This window comes from Magallana gigas, chromosome 5, assembly GCF_963853765.1.
Source record: "Magallana gigas chromosome 5, xbMagGiga1.1, whole genome shotgun sequence".
Lineage (NCBI taxonomy): Eukaryota > Metazoa > Mollusca > Bivalvia > Ostreida > Ostreidae > Magallana > Magallana gigas.
This window is the reverse complement of record NC_088857.1, coordinates 48,481,997-48,502,303: the sequence shown is the minus strand read 5'-3', so window position 1 is coordinate 48,502,303 and position 20,307 is coordinate 48,481,997. Positions and strand designations below refer to the sequence as shown.

The 20,307-nt window shown below is 32.6% G+C and overlaps 1 protein-coding gene across 2 annotated transcripts in view; it reads right to left on the bottom strand.

Moving 5' to 3' along the window:
- Positions 1–19,669, bottom strand: part of LOC105319839 (uncharacterized) — a 92,057-nt gene extending 72,388 nt beyond the window's left edge. The window contains exons 1-15 of one of the 2 annotated variants that reach the window (XR_010714370.1): positions 19,386–19,669; positions 14,949–15,096; positions 11,596–11,786; positions 10,664–10,909; positions 10,205–10,364; positions 9,865–10,034; positions 9,096–9,344; positions 8,298–8,469; positions 7,728–7,894; positions 6,653–6,883; positions 6,437–6,563; positions 6,112–6,275; positions 4,161–4,403; positions 2,881–3,025; positions 1,388–1,578 (exon numbers count right to left, since the gene is read on the bottom strand). Coding sequence is in view for 1 of the 2 variants with exons in the window: in XM_034454962.2 (XP_034310853.1) it covers positions 1,388–1,578; positions 2,881–3,025; positions 4,161–4,403; positions 6,112–6,275; positions 6,437–6,563; positions 6,653–6,883; positions 7,728–7,894; positions 8,298–8,469; positions 9,096–9,344; positions 9,865–10,034; positions 10,205–10,364; positions 10,664–10,909; positions 11,596–11,786; positions 14,949–15,096; positions 19,386–19,440 (2,659 nt within the window). In the remaining variant the exon portion in view is untranslated. The remainder of the gene's footprint in view (positions 1–1,387; positions 1,579–2,880; positions 3,026–4,160; positions 4,404–6,111; positions 6,276–6,436; positions 6,564–6,652; positions 6,884–7,727; positions 7,895–8,297; positions 8,470–9,095; positions 9,345–9,864; positions 10,035–10,204; positions 10,365–10,663; positions 10,910–11,595; positions 11,787–14,948; positions 15,097–19,385) is intronic. The other variant, XM_034454962.2, reaches the window with a different exon arrangement.
- Between the last annotated feature and the right edge of the window lie 638 nt (positions 19,670–20,307).

The window sequence follows — 20,307 nt, the reverse complement described above, 5'->3', positions numbered from 1 at the left end:
AAGTACCAATGATGTTTAAAATACATAAAACAGAAGACATTACTCTTCCGATTTATCGGTATTAAAGCTCAAAAATTCGAGTCTATTATTTTAATATAGTAGTATAGATTATATGTAAATACGGGAGCGGGGTGTCCAAGCACCTCAGGAACCATTCTATGTTTTTAGCGAAACAAATCTGAACTGAACCTTACTGTTATGAGTTTGAAATTTGTCTTGCGTGAATATCATTAATCTGAAACCATCGACTATTTAAAAGAAATGAGTCTCAAATGCGTTTTCATAAATTCAATTCTTATACAATGAATAGAATAAAAAATACAGTAAAACACGCTTATAACGAAGGCCCAGGGACGGCCAATTTAACTTCGTTATAAGCGTAATTCCTTATATCTGTCAAGTTTACAACATGAAATAGAGACTTGGGGAATGAAATTCACTTCGCTGTAAGCGTCAATTCATTATAAGCGTGTTCGCTATAACCGTGTTTTACTGTATATTAAATCGAATAAACACAGAATAGAGATATGAAACAATTTTCTCTTTACAGTACTAAACAAATCATATGTATTTGTCAATGATAATTTAAATGTTTTTGTTTCAAAAGATAAATATATTTGCATGTTTTTTTTTTTAATTTACAGAGCTTATGTAATTCATAATGTGTGGTTCAAACGACATATAGATAAGAAGGCTTATTGTAAATTAAAGATCCTCAAGAAGGTTCTTTTTGGTTGAGGTTTTTTTTCTATAGTTGCCCCTAGTCGCTTTAAAATATAACTTTCGGGACTGGAATTGTGTGATTGAGAAATAACATTTAACATCTTGAACATAGGAATCTACAATTTTTAGTTTTAAAAATCGCTGCCCCCCAAAACCAGTCATTGAATATAAAGGACTGTTAAGGCTAACTAGAATGCCAAGTCTATAAAATAGCAAACATTTTATGAAGTACATTAAGTTTTAAACTATTCAAATTACATGTATAACATTAGTATTAATATATTCTCCCTTTCAAACATTTGTAAACCTCACATAAACTATGGACGGCCGTTGCTGCATATTCATTTTGTACATTCAATATATTTTGGGGTATTATAACCTGTTGTCATGTAATTGTTATCACTGCTATACAGGAGACCGTGATTTCATCATTTAGAAGAAAACATGAATTTTAATATTTGTCAATCAACTAGATACAATTTATGTACATGAAAGTATATGTACAATTATATTGACATTTAACGGAGAATAAAGAGTTCCTTTTTCTGAACATCTCCATTATTCTTATATCCTTTTTCAATTTTCCCTACACTTAATAGGTAACAATAACAATGCATGGTAACAAACATGTATATACGGTTCGCATTTAAACGTTTCCTCTTACCTTCAAGACATGTAACCATTTGTAATCCATATCTTGGAGAATAGTAGGAGGGCATCTGACTGTCTTCTATGTTTTTTAATTGGCATTCGGTATAATTCAGAGTCAAGTAGGAAAATGCTTTAGTCATACAGACCGAGCCAATGTTATCCAAGTCAGAAGGGATTTGAATCACAGACGAATTGGTAATGAACCTGAAACATTTAAGTAATATTTATCATATATTACATTACAGTAACCAGCTTATTTCTATACGCCGTAATTCTTACTTAAATGAATGTATGTATGCTGGGACAGGATTATTTTGTAAACAAGACATCTGTGAGCCAAGTGAGGCAATGCTCACTAAAGTTTCCCCCCCCCCCCCCCCGCTATGATGTGAATATACAAAATAAGCAATCAGTATAAAGTTGACTTAAATTTGTTTATGTTAAAAACCACTTCTTAACTCTCATGGCAACGTTGACGTTCGTTTTTATCCATTTGCTTGTCGAGGTAAAAAAAAGACAGTAAAACCTCGTGATTGTGAAAATATTGTCATTTGTTTAAAAATGACACAAAAAGTTATAGAACAAATAAACATTAACAATGTGGCTGGAAGATCCACAAATATTTGACTAGAAAGCAAATTGGAGAGTATAGAACAAAAGCAGTTGACATGAATTTGTTGAAAATAAATCCCATTATGAGGCATGCCTAAATAGAGAATGTGTTAAAATTTCAACTAACTGCGATGATTAGTTGCTGAAAAGTCTTAGACGAAATTTGCTCAAAAATTTAATCTAAATCTAATCTAAAAATAAACAAAGTCGTCCTTCAACAGGAAGTTGACGTCTGATTGGTACAAAATGAATCCCGCAATAAGGCATACCTAGACAAAAATTAAAATTGCAAGCATTTGTGATTAATAGCTTTAAGAAATATTCGACAGAATTTTTTTTACGGACAAACGGACACACAGAGATACAGACAGACAAACACATAAAGGTAAAGGATCCTTCAGAGCAGTGGTATAAAAGGAAAGACTCTTTTTAAGGTAAAACTTGTATATAGTGTCAGGCAGATTACTAGTAAATAATTATATTAAAAAAATTAAAGTTACAGAAATTTCAAAGCAAGTGATATTTGATTGATGAATTTAGTTTCACATATTAATAATAATGCCTGCAGTTGAATTACTATCATGAAATTTGAAAATGTTATAATAAAAGAGAAGACTTTTTCGTTTTAGTCTTTTAGACTAATACATGAACCTATAAAACTGCTATGTATATGTATCAAAAGTTCGGTACTAATTTTATTGCAGAAATATTATTTTCACATATCAATACTAATGCCTGCAGTTGAATTTACTATCATAAACTTTGAAAATGTTATAATAAAAATAAAAAATAAAAATTCATTTTAGTCTTTTAGACTAATACATGACCCTATAAAACTGCTATGTATATGTATCAAATGTTCGGTACTAATCTTATTGCAGAAATGTCACTGACGTTGGCAATCCCATTCGCTGACAAATTCCGAAATCAGCAGATTCGTCATATTCCTTTCTGCTAACATTCATCCATACACCATCAACGTTTAACTCCAGTCTCTTATAACCTCCAAAGGCCAGCCATGGTATCAGTCGCAATGAATCTATAAAACAGCTAAAAACGTCTTAATACCAGCTAACATACCATAAAAGAAATTATAAAATTGTTGGTTTGCTCGTTGGTAATGAAATACCTGAAATAAAAAAGGTAACAAAAATGGCAAACCAAGAAGAAGGTTGTTTTAAAGGCTTCTATATCAGGTAAACGAATAGACGATATGCAACTAACAATAGGTTGTTGGAAGTATTTATTACTATTATATAAAATTAAGTTGCAATTTGAAGGCAGTACGTTCTTAAAGTAAGGTGTTTTTGCTAAGATAATTATCATTGATTTGAGGAATGTTTCAAGCAAAAAGTTGTCCCTTTAAGTTAATTGCATAGTTATTAGAGAAACAATATAGGCATTCTAGTGTTTTGTGTAGGAATAGGTATATTTAATAAATTCTATAATAACAGATATTTAAGGTACCGCGATCCTCAATGGTCACACTGAATAGAGGGATTAGGAAAAAAAATTGTACGAAGCTACATAATTTTTTGTGACCTTTTTGCACTTAATTTATTCGTATTTATAACTATCAATTTGACATTATAAAACATGTGGGTCAGTGATGTCAAATTTTAGATATACAGCTACAAAGATAAAATTTTCGCAACTAGGTTTAAAAAAATTCAGACATTTTCTAAATATTTGCATGATTTTATGCTAACCGTCTATCATTCTCTCAAAATTTAGTATTGTACAAGTCATACGGAACCTATAAAACATGTCACAAATCTATCAGATGTTAAAAATGTGAATAATGAATAAAGTATAATAAAAAGAAATGTACATTGAAAATTCATAAAATTGCCTGTTTAAGTCATTTTCGTCTAAAAATCCTACCGCACGAGAAAAAAGTTCCCCCAAAGACTTGTTTGTTTCTTGAATTCAAACGGATTTTCTTTATAAATGTTGTGTAATTATGAAATAATGATCTTGCTGTGAGGATTAAATTAATAAAATCATATCTATTTAAAACATAACGCAATGAAATCAAAATGGGAGGATTGAGATACGTCAATATGTAAATATATCGTTATTATCGTATGTCATACAAATTGTAAGCTTTACGTCCGAATGATTAAATATTTGTCGATTTAGATAAGTTTCATTAGTAGTGACATGTGCCGTACCTTTACATGGAAAACCGCGGTTTTCATATCCAGGCTTGCAGAGACAAGTGATACCGTTGTTGGTTTTTTGGCAAAACGAAACGGCCGAGTTACAGGTGTTCAGCGGACAGTTACAAAGATCACCTTCATATCCTGTTTTGCACAGGCATTTGCCAGTCTTTTTGTCACAGCTTTTTGTGTTTTGCATGTTACAAGAACATTCTATACACTCTGATCCACTGAAGTGTGTCCAGTCTGGGCATTCTAAAACAGACACACGAAAAGAAACTTAAATCCATACTGCAGAGTCATTTGAACTTGTGGGGGCAAATTTTCGTGGATTGTTGGGTTTTTTGCTAATTTGTGGGGATGTAATTTCGTGGATGCGTCCGTTTTTAGTTTCAGTATGATAACTAACTCTTTCAGAATTTGTTTTTTTCAAGCATGTAAATTCGTGGGGGAGGACTACTCACGAATGCCACGAAAATTAAGCTACCATGAATTCTAATGATCTCACAGTATTCGACCATAATACTAATGAAAAGAAAATATTAGTTACCGTTTTGTGTTAAATTAAATATTCTTTACATCTACTTTAAAAATTATTCAACTGAAATATCTGCCAATCAGCATTAACATTCTGAGGAAACCTGGTATAATTTAAATGATGATTTTTTGATAGATATTTGTTTATGTTTTAAATCTCAGAATATAGCAAGAGGCCAGGTCTTAATGGCCACTTGAGTTTTATATCGTATACAAAGACATGTCAAAACATGGATTGGTATGAGTAGCTTATAACAACCACTTTTTTAATTTTTGGATTATGTAATAGCATGTTTTACTTACATAATCATTGAAACCAGAACCCCTCACCAGTGCATCAATAATTTTATTATTCGGCCTCGAATAACTTCATTATGAAGTCATTTTTTGCAAGATGCTCAGAAGTAGAATATTTTTAAGAACCGGTGTATATCTACAATATGACAAATAGTCCCCTTTCCCTTCAGATATCTCAACCACTTACTAAGGGGCAATAAATATTCTTTATTAAGAGAGGCCTTATTTCCTATTATTATGATAAAATTGGTCAGCTTGCTGGTTTGCCAATTATTTGGAGAGAGGAATTTCGATTTTATTTTAAGTAAAATACAATTTCACTTTATGACTATTGACCGCTCCCCAAACACACAAGCACAATAACATTACAATTATAGGTGTCATGAGTTTTATTGAACTTGAGAAAACTTCTTTCTTCATCATATGCACACACTTAGTCTGCCTGCTAAATACCAAGTACTTAAAATGCAGATTTTTTTTAAAATTGTTTCATGTTCACTATAAGACTAATAGAGCCCCGCCTTAACACCATTAACACTTGTTTTGGGACCAATTTTCACAATTATAATGAATACTTTCTTGCTTATTATAATCATTTGCCTAGTTTGTCTGTTGAATATTTAGTAGTAAAGAAGATAGTCTTTTAGAAGAGAATTACATAGTTATTGCACTTATCAATAGAGATCCACCCTAACTAACAAAAGAATCCTGAGCTGATTTCGTTTGCTGGATGTCTAAAAGTAGTGAAGAAAATTTTAAGGGAATAAACGTTCTAATTAAGTTACTTGTAAAGCCCAACCCTAACACATACAGGAAATCTGACCCTAGCATCGTCACAGTAGATGTCTCTTTGCTGATCATAACTTTGTGTTTTTATTAATTCAGGTGACCTAAAAATATTTCGAAATTCAAATCATCGCCAACTATTTATTTTCGTGTGAGATCAACTCTGTTTGAGATGGGGGAGGGGAATAGGGGAATAATCTGAACACACTTAATTAGGTCTCTTACTACATGACCATTGCTGCAATCAAGCAAAAGAAATCTAAATTAAAATGTTAATCCTGTAGAGTTATCATATTTGCTGATCAAGTTAAGTCTTATTTAAAAGTCTGAAAACATTGTTTACCATGAAGGCATTGCAGATTCGCTAAGCCCATGTTACAATAAGTTGGCGTTTCCGCAACAACCAGGCAGTCAGCGTTGGAGACGTTTAAATATCTACAGTTTTCATCAATTTTAAACTCGTAACCTTGTTGTGTCGTATGGGAAAAATCAAGCTTTGCAATATACCTGAAATTAAAATAGCAAGTCTTGTGCGTGATTGTCACTCAAAATATTTCAATATTGATGTCAATATTTAGCTCAAAACTATTTGATATCAATATTTAGCACAAACTTATTTGATGTCAATATTAAGCACAAAATTATTTTCCTTAAAGTTATAAACTTACGTCGGAAGATGCAATCTTTGACAGAGATAGGAGGCTCCCCAAGAATTGTCGTAACAAAGATAGTTCCAACTGCCGTTTGTATAATACTGGACTTTAGTTCCATTGTTCTGGACTAATCTCAGTCTTTCTTAAAACGAAGATGAAAAAACACTTTGCAAACATTTTTGCTAATCCGTGTACATCAATAGCTAAGTAAAATATATACAATGTACATACCGAAACAAGAGGAATTGGCTGCCTTGTTGTCATGTTTGCAGAAACATTTTCCACTTTCGCATATCGACGTTTGCAAATTACAGGTATGGTTGCCTTTTAAACAGGAACATGTTTGTCCTTCATAACTGTTCTTGCATATGCACTCCCCTGTTGTTTTATTACAAAAACGGGTATTGGCACGAACACACTGACATTGAATACATTCTTCTCCGAAGGAAAAGTCCGGGCATTCTGAAAATCATCAAAATCACATCATGTTAAGACCGTCAAACCGTTTCCAATTATAAGAAAGAGTTCTCACTCTTGTAAATGTAAATGATCAAAGCAACTTTCTTAGAATATAACTTTAGTGCTAACCAACTTTGTTGAACATTACATTAGATGGTAGCATATTAAGGCAAGTTTTGTGCATTTTTTAAAATTCTCAAGTTAAATGAATGCGTTACAAAAAAATAAAGCACAAGATAAACAAGGAACTTCTCAGCTAGCAAAACACAGAGGATGATATGGGACACCTCCATATTGTAACGTACTTTCTAACGAAATAAACAATAAAGTCAAATATAGTTTTAAAGATATTTTCCTTCTCTAAGTTGTTACAGAACAACGTATCGCAATTGTTTAGAGCGCTCGTTCACAAAAATATCTATGTCATGAATAAGAATCCCTCTGGGCTTTCTTTTCAAAAATTTAAAAACGTACTTTTTTGGTCAAATTGTCAAATTTGAAAATTTTAAACAGGTGAAAACACTGAAATATTATGCGCTTTTAATCCACGTTAATATCGACAAATGTCCTATACCACACAAACGCCTGTCAAGATTGCTTAAAAGAATAGCAGACAATATTTCTTGTCAGACATATATCCTACTACATACACTTAGTTCGTTGTCCATTTAAACGGTATCTTATTACTATATGCAGGAAACTATTCGCCCTGTTTTAATATCGTTACATTCGTTATTGTTCTTACCGGGGCGCAAAATAAGCCTGCATACAGTATCTTACCTACGTGTACAATGTAAGGAAGGTGGAGAATTAAACAGCCGCCGTATACATGGCATCACAGCATTACCTGCGCCACATTTGATCCCCATGTCTTCGTGATGACCACACGATAGAGATGTTGAAGAGAGGCACTGAGATATCGAAGTTTCAGTTCCAATACAATACTGATATGTATAATGTATAGGACCACTGCCTTCTCCATAGTATGCATTTCCCACTTCCTTGCTGTAATTGCTGTAAACCAACACAAAACATTATATGTTATTGTAAATGCATATCTACAAACTAGATAAATAGGCTGCTTGTCATTTAGAAGAAAAAAATTATCCAAAAAAATGAATAAATAATTCAAATTAAATAAAGCACTTCATAGTTTTGTGCAATTTGCGATTGTTGATATCAAATATTTCAAAATTATTCATATCTAAAATATCGGTTGCGAGCACTGGATATAAGATTTAAAACTATAATTTTCCACTTCATTGACAAATCAAATACCGGTGTTAATCCTTTTCTTATTCATTATTCTGTGGAAAAGCTTCGCTATCTCCTTATATGGACGTTGCTGACCATGAATAAATCATGATATGCCCAGTATAATCCACGCACCTAGTAATATGTTGATAATATATATTACCTTGGGTAACCTAAACTATTACAAAGGACTCTGGCAAGCTTGTTTCCAGAAAAAATGGTATCATCACAAATAGTTCCCCAGGTCCCGTTGATAAAAACCTCGACTCTCCCTTCGTATAGTTTGGTTCCACTGGATGTAGTTGTGACGGTTTTATTGGACAAGCGTATTGGGTCTGAGAAAAATAAAAATATCAAATTTTATTTTCGATTTTAAATATATATGTGTTAAACTCAATAATACAGCTTAAAAATAGTTTAACTGCACATTTTGATAATAACTTTACTGCACATTTTGATAATCACACTGATAAATGATTTTTTTCGCGAGCTTTTTAAAAATGCACAAAATCAAAACATATCTCAACAGGTTGTTAGATTGTAATCAAAAGCCTGTTTATGGGATGTAAGGACCCATAAAAGCGATTTTAGTGAGTAGTAAAATCATCGTTTTATGAATTAGTTGTGTGAGTGAAACATTTGATTCAAACCGTAAATATTTAAAATTGAGCCGAGAATGTCGTTTCCACTTGGACGCGGCGAATTTTAAGATTATGTAATGGTGCGCGTGCTGGCGTTTACCTGGCATGTAAAGTATCAAAACCGTTAAAAAAGCCAAGAAAACGTCAGACATTTCGGAATAAATGAAGCACTGTAAACATTAAAAACGGAAAAATAAATTTTAACCAAAATCGTGACCATATGCCCCTTTTAATTTTATCGCATATAAAATCGTTACTACTAAAGAAATGTGCAAAGGTTCTTGGTTAAATTTTTTTAAAAATATTTTTATTTTAATTACCATTGCAGTTGTAATTTTTCCTCATATATTCCGTTTTGCACAGACACACTGGTGTACTAGTAATCGTCGGCAAATGACACTCTGATATAGTCTCGTTGCATGGGTTGTTTCCCTTCAAACAATCACAGGTTGCCCCAGAAAACCCGGATCTACAGGTACATTTTCCCGTGATATGGTCACAGCTGACAGAGTTGGTTTTGTTACAGGAACAAGGTTTGCAACTCTTTCCAAACTGCCACTCTGGACAAACTAAAATGAATAATTTTTTTTTGGTTAAAAAAATATCCATCAAAAAGATGTCCAACACTTTGTTTCTGACTCCTAGTACATTAGTATACATGATGACTGGCGAAAATGAAGAGTATTTTAAATAAAATCCTGCAATCAGGAATCCAGAACCGTGACACTTTCTTGGTAAAAATAAGTACATGTAATTGAAAACTTAAACGTGTAAATCAATACATTACTGCATTAAAATCTAATACATCTAAATCTGTACACGCTTTTAAAAAGTCGGAATTAAATGGTTTATTTCAACGGAATTAGACAATTGCTGTTGTGTAAGTTTTTTTTTATTTGTAGGTAGTTTCAGTGGTGTGAACATAAAACTTTTCAAGCATAGAATTGTAGGACTGTAGAAGATGGTATCAAAGACCAGAAACAAAATACCGGTAATTATCGGTAAAAAAAAGATTCGAGCGTAACTAATTCACCCTTATCACAAGAAATGTAATACAAAATGTATTTTATCATTTATTTTTTTTGATACCTGAAAAACAGTGGATTCCTAATGCCATGTTGCATTTCAGTGCGGGTACCAGGGACATCTTACACTCAGCGAGCGAGGATTCCGATCCGCTACACACCGCTTCGGATATCTCATATTCTGTCAACTGCGATCGACTTATGAAGTTCTTAAGGTATAGTTTAGCGTGGGTTCTGGTTATTAAAAAAATACAATAACCATTGAAAATCTTAACAGAATATGCTTTTTCTGACAATTTTAAATACATCTACGAAAACGTAGATGCTAGTTTGGTCAAAAATCAAACACGTCTAGCAGAATGATGAAATTATTTAGAATTCGTACGCGGGTGTTGAACACTAACGTTGGTAAACTTAGCTGTCTGCAAATGACGTCTTGTGTGCCTAGAATGTTCTGTGAGGACGTTCTTCCAAAACATAGAGGGTTCCATGTGCCATTCCGATAGAATTCTACCTCCCCACTCTCCGCTACGGATCTATTATTTATAAAACGCAAACCAAAATCTGAAAAACATTAAAAAAAAAGAGGGATTCTTATACGATAACACATTTACTACGCACGAGCTTAATCGGATTTATAATTTTCATCCAATAACACAATTAGATATCAGCTGACAGAAGATATTAAAGTAGACAAGAAGTTGGCGCCAAAGCTCATCAGTGTAACGATGTTTCACTGTAAAAAATATTTTTTCTAATCAAGATATGAAAAAAATAAATCCTGGTTCCTGATGAGTTTTAGACACTGGACTATCTTCGTTAGAACTTAGCTGACAATCACTAACTTCTCCGTATTTGCTTACCAACACATGGATTCTGGGCGGACGATATTATTCCTTTCTTACAGAGACAAACCGGGTTCCCACTGTCCACGTGACAGTACGATGTTGTAAGATTGCACGTATGATTTCCCGCCACGCAGTCGCATAAATCTCCAGAATACCCTGCTTTGCACGTGCACTTTCCCGAGTCTGTGTCGCAGTTCATCGTGTTGTTAATATTACAGCGACAGGGGAGACAATCTTGCCCATAACGCCACGAAGGACAACCTGCAATATTAAGGGCAGGCTTTGATTAAAAGGTTAAAAAACAATAAAAGCTTTACATAGTAAGAAAACAAATAAGAATATTTCTAGACCTATTGTGCTTTTAAATATTATCCATATTGAAGTTCAAAACATGTTTATTATTTGACGCTATAATGAAAATCTTGTTATACTTTAAATTTACATAACAGATCTTTCAAAACGCTAATTAGTGGTCGTATTCTGTCGCCATCTTTTTTCGTCATTTGTAAATTGATTATCAATGGGTTTTGGGGTTGTTTTTTGTTTGGTTTTTTTTTCTGGTTTTTTTTTTTTTTTTTTTGGGGGGGGGGGGGTTGTATTACTGTTATACAATCATATATTCGAAATAACTTATTGTTATGTTATTAACAGACTGGACCTTACTTTTAAAAAAAGTTTCATGTCTCTATTATGATCGAGATAAACTAATTACTTTACTGTAATAGATTACTGTTAATGTAAGTCAAAGAGTGAGTATATCTAAAATATCACCCACGTGTTATTTTAAAACTTTGTACTTCTCACTACTTATTTAGATATTACATGTATCCTTTGGACGATAAATAAAACTTCAGCAATCAAATGAGTATAACAAATTAAGCATTGCAAAAAAAAAATAATAATTGTTCATTAAATGGGTGATCAAATAAAATTAAACAAATACTAACTAGAACCACATATGACTGCAGGACGGACATTAGTCATGCAATCTCTGCTTAGAGACAGCAAATCTTGCATCACAGAGGGACATTTATGTAGAGCTGTTTCGTTTCCTAGGCATTTATAATTCAGATTAATCCCTTCGAAGTCCTCTCCAGCATGTTTGTCAATCGTTCGAAAGTCTGCTACACATCTCCCTCTGAGAACAAATTCGGAAACAATATTCTTCAAAATATCAAGGTTTTGTTAATTGTTGCATTTGTTTCTTATGCAGCTACAAGTGATCAGATAGAATATTAAGATTATTTTTAACAAGAATATATTAAATTATATGTATATTCATGGAATACATCACAGGAAAGGTACAAATCACAAAGAAGAGATGGGAATTTTGTGTAGTTACTCAGTATGTACTTCTATATTGACAATTCATTCATTGTTATTCTGAGCACGTTTTATCTCCTACAACCTACAACGAGATTTTTTGTCTGACAAAGAATTATATTATGCACTTAGTCTCCGGGGGAAGTATTTATAACTAGAGATCATTTTTAACCCAATTTTTTTTCATTTAAAAGGCCTTTCGATGATAGGTAAGCCTGAGTCACAACTGGTCGTAGGTGCTTCAACGGGTTGTATACGATTTTTTTCATATTATTTCTTTTATTTTAAAAAAATCTTGCGAGACACGCAAGTACATCAGTACGATTATGGATGGACGTATGCTTCCCGTATGCACGCACAGTGGTTGTTGGAAATGCACAACAATCACCACGGTTTCCTTGCGAGATCTGAAAACGTACGCTGCACTTGCACCACACTCAAGGAACCCGTAAGATAACCGCACGTTTTGAATTGCACGAATGACGTAAGGAGATCTCACTTGTCCCTTGCGTTATACCTACGTTGACTGCAAGTCGCATGTGCTCTATATCAACATATAAATTGAACTCCCAGTAAACGTACTTCACACTTATGCCATGCGTACACCAATTGCTCGTAGTGCGTGCAGTTGCCAATAAACAAGATTATCATAAAAATGATTATATAAAAAAATTCCCATAAGGATAAGAGAATCAACAGTTTTACCATTCATCAAAATCAAATCAAAGTTTCTAGTATTAAACCCCCTTCTAAAAACCAAAATCAAACAAACCAATTCAAACCAAAAGATGGAAGGCAAAGAAGACGAACGGGATAAGATGGAGCCGAATATTCCTTTAAATATTTCGGAGTAAGGAGATAAAAGGATCTTCACGCAGAACGATATTTTTAACAAAATTCTAATTAACCATCCACACACAAAACTTTAAAACATTTTCCTGTATGATGTTGTTTTGTGAGTATGGTAATTTTGTTTTGTAAAAAGAGTAATTTCTCCATTTAAAAATAAAGATTATCATCTCATATGACATATAACCAAAAAAAACTTAATAAAAATGTTTTCATAATTGTATCAAAATCACAATATCAGAAAAGAATTTGTAGATTTTGATTTTTATACAATGAATGAAGCGTAAATGGTGTCACCACCTTCATAACAACATTTGTAAAAACAAAGAAATTCGATGTGGGGTTTTTTTTATTTTCAATTGAAAGTTTCGTCAAATCCTTTTTTAAAGATATTTTTAAGTTCAACAAATAGTTAACAACATTTTAAAATCATTTATTTTAATAAAGATATTACATTGGCCCGAAAACTTATCAGTTTATACTTAATTCGCTGAAATTAGATTTTTTCACAGATTCTCTTCTAGATTTCAGAGAAGTCTTCTATATTTTATGCTCCTAGGTACGAAAGATAAATTATGTTTTCAAAACATTCCTCATTTCTGTCGACCTGTTTAGCTAATCTCATAAGGCAGCAATTACAGAATAATAGTCATCTTTTTCTGCGAATTCTTTTGATGTGTCAATACATGTATTTACTTGCTTGCAGTAGATAAATATCAGTACATATCTAGAGATAAAATATTCTTCATTTAATTGAAAACTAATAATATTCCGTGCATCTGTCGTGGGGCACAGAAAGAAGTCAGTACGTCTGAATTGCAGGTGACCTACGACGCGAATGTTATTACTGCCGATCGCAAGGCAAACGTACGTCTGTGCACGACAATCATATCACGGAAGGACGGTTCCTACAGGCATCGCACGTTGGTGTAAAAAATTGTATATACGATTACCAAAGACGTACCGTCAGCTGTGACTAAGGCTTAAGCGCAACTGCTAAGAACGTTTTCAGATCTCGCAAGGAAACCTTGGATAGTTTTGAATGTCCAGTTGCTTCATCAAACTTACGCCATGTCGTAAACCACTTGTTTGTGGTGGGTATGAGTAACTTTTACCACTCCTCAAAATGTCCCCATGCAGTAAAAAAAGCTTCTTAGAAATATCCCTTCTTTTTACTTAAAACCCAAACAAATGCAGTATCTCTTACAGAAACATTTGAAAGAATAGATGAAAAGAATAAATTTAAATATTGATTAGATTGTGAGTATTTCCTCCATTTGAAAGTATTTATTAACATATCTATTCTCTAATGACAATAACATTTCAAAATTGTTTTTATAATGACATTGAATTCAAAGTACAAGAAAAACTTTTATAAATCTAAAATTAAATAAAGCGTAAACGGTGTTACTGTTTTAAACACTGATACTAAAAACACTGAATTAACGTTTGTCAAATTGAAAGTTTCGTCTAAGCATTCCGTATATATGTGTAAGTTTGAATAACGTATTCATAAAGGGAATATTCTTATTTGATATTTTGTTAAAATAAGATGTATACACAGACTTTTTTCCTAGATGTAGAGCAATTTTCAATCAAATGAATTATTCTTTTAAAAATTCTTTATTTTTGGTGTCCGTTTTGATCTAGTCTATTCACTAGAGTAGAAATTTCACAGTCACTGACTTTCTCCTCTTTGAAAAAGATTAAAGTTCGTAAATCAAAAGTATTTTACACACCCCCCCCCCCCCCTTTGACAAATTCACATCTTTATTTAAATATCTTTTAGTATCAAATACGAAATAAATATTATGTTTGGAGATAAATCTTCATTTCATTCGGTTCGCAAGGCGAACTTACGTCCCGTATACTACATTTTTAAGTTGCAAGTACAGCTCGTATGTCATTTTTTTGGCACGTTACGAGTAACCGTCATGTCAAAATAAAATCGTACTTGACACCTATGTCAAGCCTTTAGCGCCATGAACAGCAAAATCAATCATGTCTTTGCATTTCTTGCAATATTTTTTACCAAAATCTGCCTACATGATACACGTTGAAGCACTTACGACAAGTTGTGACTAATTAGACTTGAAAAATGATAATTTTTCAACAACAAAAAACTTACGACGGTTGGCCAACTTGTTTGCAGACGACACGTGCGTTGGCTGGATACCAATTGTGGCCACACAGAGTCCGCCATTTCTGGTCATAACGAACTTCAACAGTGTAGCTTCCGTCTGCCTCTGGGTTGGTGAGACGCACAAGATCAAAGCCTGAAATAGTATTTGTAAACAAAGGACGGAATAAGTTGACCTTAGCTGTAGTTTGTGCACGTGTTATATACATTTTCTGTTCAAGAACTAAATTATATTTTCAAAAAGTTTGAGTACTTTGAAGTTCATAATACAAAACGGAGGATCAACCTGTTACCTGGGTTATTTTTTTTTAATAATATATTCATCTTAAGAGGGTTCAATGGTCGTGACCATTTTTAGATCTCCTTTAGATGGAGAACTCTGAATAAACTTTGAAATTTAAAATACATGGATGTTTTCTTTACTACGTAATAGTGTCATGCTAAACAGATCATATCCAAAACATTTACGTAGATCTGATGGTTAATTTGTTGATCATCCAGCCCCCTTTACTTGTAGTTATTATGCCTTTCAATCTTCCTTTGGAAAGAACTACATGTATAATGTACGTATGTTCATATGGTGGTCATTGATTACAATAAAACAACATTTAAATAGGATACATAAAGAAGTAATTCGGCGACCTTTTATGATCGAGTGACAGTAACAGTGTTGTGTCGCTGTGTGCGTGATAAATTAAGAACTATAGGTTAGAAGTTGCCCCCCGATACCCCCGATACAAGGGTACTAAAACAGCATGATTAAAAAAGTGTCGCGGTGGATTTTAGAATGGTTTTCCACTTTTTTTATTTCTAAAATTTCAACAAATTCCACCAAAACTAAAAAGGAATATTTCTTCCTTATTTATTTACATCTTATCACGATAAGCATGTTTATGCCAAAACAACAAGGAGTATCATGCCAGGGTATTTTTATAGAAAGAATATTTTGGATTGTCCTTATTATTACATGAAAAATGCGTTGAAATTATATAATATTATCCATATAGATTCACGTAGAGGAAATCTTCATATTTCAGACATAGAACATTAATAGAAAAGTACTGGAAGATAAGTCAATATTGACCTTAATTAACATAATCGTAGTAGTACAAATCCATCTTACAAGCCAGTGCTCGCTGCACAGTCGGAAGACCTCGGAGAGAGTGAGAGAACTGGCTAGAGCTGATCCATACCCTCCCCCCTCCCCCCCCCCTCAATGTCCATCAAAGAATATAATAAGGGACGATTTGAGGACTACAAAAGTACTGAAGTCATCCCCCCTGCACGTTAGTCTTTCTGATATTTTCATTTTTTTTATTTCAGTTTTGAGCCATTAGGTTTATCAGAATTGTATTCAAACATATGCGAGGCACGCAGACTGCGAAGCCAGAAGGCTTCAGGGAGTCTCTGCAAAGCATACATTTCTTGCTATGGAAAACAACATACAACTTTAATTTTCTTAAATAAAGAAATTCTTAAATATATGATATTGCAAATGTGATTTAAGAATTGGAATTAAAAAAAAAATTATAATTTCAGTTAAAGCAATAAATTTTTCTGAACAAAGTTGCATGATACAGAAATTTACAAAGTTTACACAACTCTCTGGTATTATTGGAACTAATTATAAAATATTGGACAAGTTTGAACACAGATGGCTTTTAGTATAATAATTCTTGATATATTTTGTTCTATACGAATTGTAAACTGGACATTAAACACAAATAGAAAAACATAATACAAAACGGAGGATCAACCTGTTACCTGGGTTATTTTTTTTAAATAATATATTCATCTTAAGAGGACCCGATGGTCGTGATCATTTTTAGATCTCCTTTAGATGGAGAACTCTGAATAAAAACATAGGGAAATACTTTGAAATTCAAAATACATGGGTGTTTTCTTTACTAATAGTGTAGAGCTAAACAGATCATATCCAAAACATTTACGTAGATCTGATGGTTAATTTGTTGATCATCCAGCCCCCTTTACTTGTAGTTATTATGCCTTTCAATCTTCCTTTGAAAAGAACTACATGTGCAATGTACGTATGTTCATATGGTGGTCATTGATTACAATTAAACAACATTTAAATAGAATACATAGAGAAATAATTCGGCGACCTTTTATGATCGAGTGACAGTAACAGTGTTGTGTCGCTGTGTGCGTGATAAATCTATCGTACCTTAAGGTCAGAAGTTGCTTTAAGATTAAGCCAATTCTTTGGAACATTTTTTACAATTTTTAATATTTGAAACTAGGTCATTTTTTATGTTTGTGGGTCGAGTTCATTAACTTTAAAATTTAAATGTTTCCCAATGCTCTTCTTCTTAAGGAGATTCATTTAGTCTAAAAACGACCGTGATCATCGAGCCCTCTTAACAGCAAAGCGTGAACTATATTTCCCTGCCCCCTTCGGACCTAAAGGATATATCCTTGCTAAAAACGTTACCCCCGATACAAGGGTAGTTAAACCGCATGATTAAAGCAATATAAGCTGCAATTTTCATGTTGAAATTTTTTATTTACGAAAATGTTATTTTCTTCAAAAATAACAGAAAAAATCATGGCTTTTAAATTTCTGTTAGCCATATTTTGTGGGAAAAGCCTTTAAGAAGCCTTAATTGGGGCAAAATTGAATTATTGTCGTCCTGTACAAAAATTGATCTCCTACATATTCCTTAGAAGAGAAATCTTTCTTTTGACAAAAATAAATGATTTGGTTTAATCTTATGTATCATAAAAGTTTTATTTACATGCAGACTTATCATGATAAAAGGTTTTTGCACCAAAATAAAATTCTAAAAAATTCAGCTCATATTACTTTTAAAAAAGTGTCGCGGTGAATTATAGAAAGGATTTTTTTTTATTTCTAAAATTTTAACAATTTCCACAAAAAACTAAAAAGGAATATTTCTTCCTTATTTATTTACATCTTATCACGATAAGCATGTTTATGCCAAAACAACGAAGAGTACCATGCCAGGGTATTTTTATAGAAAGAATATTTTGGATTTTCCTTATTATTACATGAAAAATGCATTGAAATTATATATATTATCCAAATAGAAATGAAATATAAAATTCCTACGGAATTATATACGTAAAGGAAATATTCATATTTCAGACATAAAACATTAATAGAAATGTACTGGAAGATAAGTCAAGTTTGATCTTAATTATCATAATCGTAGTAGTACAAAGCCATCTTACAAGCCAGTGCTCGCTGCACAGTCGGAAGACCTCGGAGAAAATGAGAGTACTGGGAAGAGCTGTTCCATGCCCTCCCCCTTTCCCCCCTCAATGTCCATCAAAGAATATAATAAGGGACGATTTGAGGACTACAAAAGTACTGAAGTCATCCCCCCCTGCACGTTAGTCTTTCTGATATTTTCATTTTTTTATTTCAGTTTTGAGCCATTAGGCTTATCAGAATTGTATTCAAACATATGCGAGGCACGCAAAATGCGAAGCCAGAGGGCTTCAAGGATTCTCAGCAAAGCATACATTTCTTGCTATGGAAAACAACATACAACTTTAATTTACACCATATAAACACTTATTATATTTTAACATTATGAAATTCTTAAATATATGATATTGAAAATGTGATTTAACAATATAAAAAATTGTCTAATTTCAGTTAAAGCAATAAATTTTTATGAACAAAGTTGCATAATAAAGATATTTACAAAGTTTACACAACTCTCTGGTATTATTTGAACTGATTATAAATTAACTGGACAAGTTTGAACACAGATGGCTTTTAGTATAATAATTCTTGATATATTTTGTTCTATATAAAGTGTAAACTGGACATTAAACACAAAGAGAAAAAACATCTTCAACGTCTTTCTGATTACAAAAAAAGTACATATTCTTTCATTTCTTGCAATGTTTTTGTATCTTCAACACTGCTAATTTATGAATGAGATTCTAATCTGTGCTTTGTAATTTGTAATTTATCTTCTATATTAGACGGCATACAAACACTATCTATCAAATGTGAAAAAATATAGCACATTCGTTATTTCTCATATATATATATATATATATATATATATATATATATATATATATATAAAAGGAAAAAAGCAAGAAGTTGTAATAAAAGTTAAAAATGGTTATTAAGGAAATTAAAATTATGAAAAAGAAGTTCAAATCAAGATAGAAATTTATTAGGCTTGTAAAAAAAATTGAATTGTGTCACTAATGTCTTCCCATGCAAAATATACCTAAAGCTAGGGTTATCGGGAATAATACTTCGCATTTTTACAAAAATACAACACAGCTTGTGAAATATTACGAATATTATACAGATATGTAGGGCTACCATTTGTATAGTGTCATTTCTTAGTTCATCTGCATGGTGCAATTTGCCTAGTTTCTGTTTTGTATCAAATCAGTAAAAAACAGGTAACTTACCCCACACTAGACCTAGATGGGCCAGAACGAAGCACAGACACCTCCAATGCAACATTTCTTATCTCATATGGCAGCCATCCATAAAAACTCGCCAAAAACAAATGTTTGTAACTCTACCCACAAAAAACCACGAAGCTAGTTCCTTTAAGTAAGATTTGACGTGTTTCGGGATTTCCGCTAAAATTATACGTTCTTTTTTTAATACTTACATACCATATATTTATATCAATGATGTACTTATCACGGTGACTACGCCGCTCGTAATTTTCAAGTCCATATGTAACATAATTGCGGTTGGTTGGCAGTAGTGAAGTGTTGTATACATGTAGACGTAAGTGTGTGAAGTGTTTTAAATTGTCAACCTAAATCCGACCTTTACACTTCGTATTGTTGTTATGATTCAATGACTCATATTTTTTTGACCTTCTAAAAGCAGTCGTCATTATACACTCCTAATTTTAAATGTATTGTCGTCTTTGTGTGATATTTTACATTTTAGTTCTACGGAGTTGCTGAAGTGTTAAAAAGACGTACACCAGAAATACGTGTACCGAAATCTTCCTAGCATCATTGACTTTCCCACCCTACCACTTGTTTAGACTGATTTTGGAACAAATTACATTAACTCTCTCTCTCTCTCTCTCTCTCTCTCTCTCTCTCTCTCTTCTCTCTCTCTCTCTCATTTTAAAAAAAATTCAGTATAAAATAAACATACAGATGTGTCATGCCTAGTTGTGATCACTATATACACTGATTGATATACTCTAGTTTTATTTATTTTCATGCCAAAAAAACATCGTGTAACTAAAACAGTAAAGAGCTCTATATATTCTTTAATTATAGCCCGAAAGTGTGATGAAAAATGGGGGGGGGGGGGGGGGGGTGGTGACGTGAGGTAGAGATTTTACTAAAACAAGCTATT